Source organism: Otolemur garnettii, unplaced genomic scaffold, assembly GCF_000181295.1.
Source record: "Otolemur garnettii isolate 467f Iridium unplaced genomic scaffold, OtoGar3 scaffold00165, whole genome shotgun sequence".
NCBI lineage: Eukaryota > Metazoa > Chordata > Mammalia > Primates > Galagidae > Otolemur > Otolemur garnettii.
The window spans coordinates 150,348-157,225 of NW_003852560.1; the positions used below are offsets into that span (position 1 = coordinate 150,348).

General features: G+C 40.4%; 1 protein-coding gene and 1 non-coding gene across 2 annotated transcripts in view; one reads left to right on the top strand and one right to left on the bottom strand.

Annotated features, from left to right (window-relative positions):
* WDR64 (WD repeat domain 64) overlaps positions 1–6,878 on the bottom strand; it is a 141,213-nt gene that overhangs the window by 53,764 nt on the left and 80,571 nt on the right. Inside the window, exons 10-11 of the mRNA XM_003800077.1 lie at positions 5,574–5,700; positions 554–702 (exon numbers count right to left, since the gene is read on the bottom strand). Of these exons, the coding sequence (XP_003800125.1) occupies positions 554–702; positions 5,574–5,700 (276 nt within the window). The remainder of the gene's footprint in view (positions 1–553; positions 703–5,573; positions 5,701–6,878) is intronic.
* On the top strand, positions 2,284–2,387 carry LOC111728523. Its single transcript, XR_002775790.1, has one exon. It is a non-coding gene; the product is annotated as a U6 spliceosomal RNA (small nuclear RNA).

Sequence of the window (6,878 nt, forward strand, 5' to 3'; positions counted from 1 at the left end):
TGGGTCCTCAGACAGACACCCTTGGGTTTCTGTCCCAATCCCTGAGTTTATGTTCTGGGGCATGTTGCCTGATCTTTCTGAGCCTCAGTTTCCTCATCTTTAAAATGAAACTATCCATGGAGAAGTGTGGGGGAGATTAAATGAGATTATAGACTCATGGCTCTTGGCACATATCCTGAGCCTATAAAGGTTATAGTAATACATAGCTAGGTTTAAAAAAAAAATCAAAATACAAACTAGTTCTCAATCCGTGATTCATTTCCTTTAAAATTCCTGTTCTGATTATAAAAAACCTAGCTTTGTTTATTCAGTTGGGCATGTGGCAAGAATCACCAGTAAGTCTCAAGTATTCCCATGAGTTTTAGCAAGCAGTCTGAACTAGCTTAAAATGCTTGATTTTCATGCACTCATGAAAGCCTAGAAATGTGTCTGATGTATAGTCTCATCATATGTGCAAATGCCGCTACATCTGCTTAATCACTCAATTCACCTTGAAGCAGAGAAATTTCTATTTGCATTGCCTTTTTTTTCTAAAGAGCTAATAGGTACCTACCTTAATTATGGATTCAGAGCAGATAGTGAGTACTTGGTGAAAATGCTTGTTGTAAAGCATGACATTGATTTCTCGTTCATGCGTGTGAGGAATCTGCTTTGTATCTTGGATCATCCTGGTCAAAGGGTACATGTCCATAACACTAGATCCTGGAATAGAAGTCAACAGCTTGTGAACAGCCAATATTGGAGGTTCTGTAGAATAAAGCATTTGACCCCAATAGTTGGGTTTGGAAACGGCCAACTGATGAAATTAGAAATAGCAATGCCTAAAAATACATTCATTTATTCTAAAACATTTTTTGAAAAAGTAAATGAGATTCAGCCACAGAAAAGTGTTCACTTTGGGTATTTTGGATTTCAATACTGGTTCCTTTTTTGAGACAGAGTCTAACTTTGTTGCCCTCAGAAGAGTGCCATGGCGTCATAGCTCACAGAAACCTCAAACTCTTGGGCTTAAAGCTTTCTCTTGCCTCAGCCTCCTGGGTAGCTAGGCTACAGGTTCCCGTAACAAAACCTGGCTATTTTTAGAAACAAGGTCTCGCTCTTGCTCAGGCTGGTCTTGAACCTGTGAGCTCAGGCAATCCATCCGTCTTGGTTCCCAGAGTGTTAGCATTACAAGTGTGAGCAACCGTGCCTGGCCAAGTTCGTTACATCTTAAATGCAGGCCATGTGAACTTCACTGCTATCCTTTTAGTGACTGTCATTTTCCTTTTTTTTTTTTTTTGTTTTTAATACTCTACTTTTAAGTTTCCTTGTGCCTACAACATGCCTTTCCATCTTGTGCTCAGCAATAATGGTGATGATAAGCTTTCTGCTGAAGGTAAGCTTCCATTTAGTGAGTGAAATTTATTGTTATACAGCCCATTTCAACCCACAAATTGATAAAGCCCTCTGTAAACATGGGCTTATTAAACATAATGAATGAGAATGATTGCAAGCCAGGACTTGCAACATCAGTATTAAACAAAATTAATTTCCAAATCACTATTGTGAAGTAAATGGAGAGCAAGTCTTCTTTACTTGCATTTTCCCAAGAGAGTTTGGCTTGGCTATAGTAACACTATAAACTGCAAGTACCATTTAAGTCTCAAAATCAACTAGTTGTATGTATTCTGTTTCAGTGTAATATCTAGAAATATAAATAACAATCTCAAAGCATTCTGCGGCTCAAACAAAAATGAAACCTCTTTCCTGTTTTATTGATGTGGAGATTAAGTTACCAAAGGCAGACTTTACACTGAGTTTCTCAAGTCTCTCTGAAGAATTCTCAACTTCAGGAGAAGTTTCAGCAGGAGTTACTAAACACTTGCCTAAGTGTTTAAATTTTAGGATGAAATCTGTTCATGTGTGAAGGAGGACTAAGATGGCTCATCTGGCAGTGTTTCTCAATTCAAATACCTCAATATGGAAATGCGAGATGAATATAGTAACCATATAATCAAACTACACTCAGAACTTCTTGGTCGATCCTTTTACATTCAACTGATGTTACCTAACTCTATTTAGAATGGACATCAAACAAGTTTGATTTGTTCATGGACAAGTGGCAACCTTCTACTTGACAGACAGATTGCTAGAGAGTCTGCTTCACCATTTATAGAATAGGAAAAATAACAATTACCCCCTCATGTAGTGGTTGTGCAGATTAAATGAAACAGTATATAAGAGTATTTTATAAAGGAACTCTACAAATGGTAGTTATCTCAACAAGAGTAATAATGGCACTCCTTATTATCAGCAGCATATATCCTAAAATTGGAATGAGACAGAGAAGATTAGCCTGGCCCCTGTGCAAGAATGACACGCAAATTCGTGAAGCATTCCATATTTTTTAGTTTGCATGCATTTGAATAACCGGTATACTTTAGCTCTACTTTTTGATTTGACCCAACGAATCATCAATGGGTCTCCAGTATTCCCATGAGCTTTAGAAGCCTCAAGTCTGCAGGATAAAGAATTTGCAGCAAAGTAGCTTGTGGGAAAAGAATGTGCCAAACATTTGGCAGTTTGGCTAGAGCTTAATAATTGATTAGATTTTCTGGTTTTCTAAAATTGCAATGAAAGGAAATTTTGGTGTATTGTATCTTTCCTATAGTAGCAAATAAGTGTGTGTGTAGAGAAACAATAAAATTGACATTTGAGTACCTTAAAAAAAAAAAGAGTAAATAATAGGAATGTAGTCTTCAAAGCATTTCTAGGAGGTGGTGCTGCTGTCATTGAGATTCAGAAGAGGAGGAAGGCTACTTCATTTGATTCAAAGCATGAATTAAAAATCCAAGAGATACAGATAAGTTTCACGTAATTCTGACGTCAAGTTGATCGTTGCTGTCAATGTCTGTGAGTTTAGTGATCAAGCAATACATAGAGCTCTACCTCGTTAGAAACAGAAGTGTGATCAGAATGATATAAAATTTGCAAGAAATCTTGATTTTTCTATCTTCCTCGTCCTCCCACCCCTTCCTCTCTTCTTTGTTTTGTCTTGCTACTTGAGTCCTTAGTTGCTTTGATGATGAATGGCTGGAATTACTAAACACAGTAATCAAACATGCAAGTTGGAGCACTCAGAAAAAAATTGCTTATTATCTTTAGTATATTCCTTTTAGAAGAGGTAATATAGGAGAGGGGTGCTTCCTGTAGAAAAGAGATCCCCATAACTCTGACAGGAGGCTAGCCATTTTAGAAAATCAGGACAGAAACTAGCAATCCCCTCCCCAGATTCCTGGAGGGCCTCAAGTCCAGAGTTCCTAGAACATCTTGCCCACTCCTGGTTGGTACTAAGGATATACCCATGATCCTGACCTACACTAGAGAGGAGCCCTGGGGCGGGCGGGGCTCTGGCCTTGCTTCCCCATTTCAGCTGTACTTCACGTCCCCCTTCCTGCTAATAAAGGCCTTTTGCAACTGTGTAGGAGCTGAGTTGATTCCATTCTCCTTTTCCCTCTATTAAAGTCTTTTCTTGTCCCTGGACTGGCCTCTCCTTTCTTGCAGACCCTCACCCCAGTTCTAAGCCAGAAACTCGCACTTACAACTAGAACTAAGTTATGTTTCATGAGGTAGAAAACGATGTAAAAATCATAAAGTGCTAGTTTGCTCCTAATCCAGGGGAGAAAAACACCAGAAGTTAAAAATAATTACAGAAGAACCTCTATGGTTGACCACCTCCCTATATTGACCACCTCCTTAAACTGACCTAATTTTCATAGAGTGGACATGTACCACATGTACATATCAGTACAGTGGGCCTAGTTCCTTATTTATTTATTTATTTATTTATATTGCCCTGGGTAGAGTGCTGTGGCATCACACAACTCACAGCAACCTCCAACTCCTGGGCTTAGGCGATTCTCTTGCCCTAGCCTCCCGAGTAGCTGGGACTACAGGCACCCACCACAACACCCTGCTATTTTTTTGTTGTAGTTTGGGCAGTGCCAGGTTTGAACCTACCACCCTCAGTATATGGGACCAGCACCCTACTCACTGAGCCACAGGCACTGCCCAAGGCCTAGCTCCTTATGTTGACACCTCTGTGTGCTGACCAGTTTGTCACAGTCCCTTGGATGGTTAATTTACAGATTTACAAATTCTCCATCAGGGAAGAGAGCACCAACCAGCTCTCTGCCTTAATCCTACAAGAACTCAGAGCAGGTGGTCAGGGGGAAAATGCTTAGCAGATACCTTCTGGGTTAGTGTTCCAGAAGGAGGAACACAGGAAAGTGACTCCAGATGCTGGGAATCGCTTGAAGTCCAAATGGATCCTTGGCTTTGCCCAGGAAAGAATTCAGGAGGCAGCCACAGTATAACGTGAAAGCTAGTTTTATTCAAAAAGGATAGAAAGTCTACTTCTCAAAACAGAATAGAGGCCACGTGGAGGAGATCTGGCCCCATGGTTTCTTTAGCCCTTCTACTTAAGCAACAGCCTAATTACATTGTTATTTCCTGGAAGGGGCAATGCTTTCCTGGAGTTAGAGTGACACCCTCCATTTGACTACATATGGTCAAATGGGAGGTGTCACTGTGTCAGGAGCATGATGAGCGTGGTAGGCTTCCTCAGAAACGTTTATGGTAATGACGTGTACATGAACTGCAAGGTCACGAAGCAGCCATTTTCTCCACTTTTCTCAGTTCTATGGGTTGGAACTCGCCCCACCTCCCTCTTGTTTTGATCTGGGTGGCTGGAAACAATCTCAAGACTTCCTGACTCAGGCAGGGCCTGGATAGTTAAACAGTGCCTGTAGCAAGGCCTGAAGCAACACCCAAAGCAGCACCTCCCGCTCCCTGTCTCAAAACTGCTGCAAATATTGTTTATGTCTCTTCTAAAGCCTAAAAGTATGCACACGAACAGTGTGCAACCTAAATGTCTAGCAGGGCCCCTTGTCTCCTCAATAAGCGTGTCTTTCTAAGAAGCCACAGCATCAGCATTGGCACTGGGACTCTATCCTCACTATTCTTGGTCTAGAAGCAAAGGCACCAGAGGGATGGCACCCTCCTTGCTGATCAATTGCCTTGTTAGCAGCATGCCTGGGGCCAAAGTCCTTTGCTGCAGAAAAGGGGCATTGACTTGGTCTGTAATGCAGCTGCGCTAAAATGGGGTCATATTCCTGCTCCCAAGAATCAAACAGTGCTGAGTGTGGATGCTGGATTTGCCCTGTCTGTCCGTAGTGAGAGAAGTTACATACCACTGTCTGTCTGTACGTAGTGAGAGAAGTTACATACCACTGTCTGTACATGGTGAGAGAAGTTACATACCACTTCTCTGCTTAACCTCGGCCTTGTCTTCCTAAGTTCAGTGACTTAAAGCACAGACTTGGTATTTTCAGAGAAGTGTGGTTACACATTTCATATACCCAGCCCCAGGAAGAGCAGAATTTAACTCAGTACCTACTGCAGTGAATTATGGTCTATTATTTACCCTTCTAGTTTGGTTTTTCTTCTAGTTAGTGCTCAAGTGCTAGCTTTAAAAAGGTTAAAGGTTAAAAATCAAGATATGAGCTCATTTGCCATTAACTGGGCACACTTACCCGTAATAAGCATGCCGTGATTGGCATCATATATCATAGAATAAATCTGCATGTCTCCTGGTCCTCCTTGGCTGTCGTGGAAGACTTGTAATAGTGACAGAGTCTGAATATCCCACACTCTGAAGACCTGGGAGAACAAAAAACCCAGTCACCACTGTTTACACTGTACCCTCCCCGTGCAGTATTTTTATGTGAAGGAAGCATCCAGGACTCTGCAACATGCTCTTACAGCAAAGTACAATTAGTACAATGGACACACATTTGCTAAGCCCCCATTTTGTTTGTTGGTTCAATCATTGTAAAAAGCAAAAGTTCATAGAGAAACCAGAGTATACATGGGTTCAATGAGAGTTCATTAATACCAGAGGAAAACAGCAGGAGTGATTGATACTCTGTTTCAATGTATACCTTTAGGAAATAGAGTCTTCTGTTATAATAGAAGGGAGAAACAAAGCTTTTATTACTCTTTAAGAATCTGAAGGAATAATAAAAGACTGATCATGATATTAAAGCCACATTTCTCTTTCTACTATGGGTGAGAAAATAAGACATTGAAGCGGAAAGTTTTGAATTTCTCTTTCATGTGTTATAAAGGTAGGAACACGTTGCTAAGAGAGGTTGCTAAGAACCTCCTCTTACTCAAGATGTATAAGTTACAGAAGCAATTTCGGGGGATGATATAGCTCTAGTGAGAGTACAGGAAACTGTTACCAGAGCTCTCATTGGGAGAGGAAGGAACTATGCTATTACTCAAATAGAACTTGAGCTGATGTTAGAGACCCGAAGGAACAATACACATTCAGCAAAACTAGGTCAAGTGTTTTACTCAAAATATCTGGTCTCAGTCTTCTTCATTATTCTGTTTTTTTCCTTCTTAGCAAGTTACAGTGTGATGAATTTCAGAAATAAGTGTGATTAGATCAAGAATAACGTTTTCCAGCCATGCATCAGCCTTCAACCATGCTTTTGTATTCTAATAGTTTTATTAACTTATTAAATTGGAGAGTTTTTTGAATAAATGGACGGCCATTTATAGGACTAGATATAAAACTCCAGTAAATATTTTAGTTAACAGCAATACTTAACCTTCTAACTTGAGGCATGTAGGATTGAGTTAATTATATGTTAACCGAGTCTGGGTCTTCACTATTGCTAAGGTGGCTCTGTCTTAAATATAAGAATGATAAAATGTCTAAGTCATGTGATTTAGGGAACACTGGTCAGGAGCCTTTGCTCCACGGTACATCCTCTGTAGGCTAATGTTACCCCAAACTTGTGCAGTTGAAATTTATTTCCTGGCTCAGC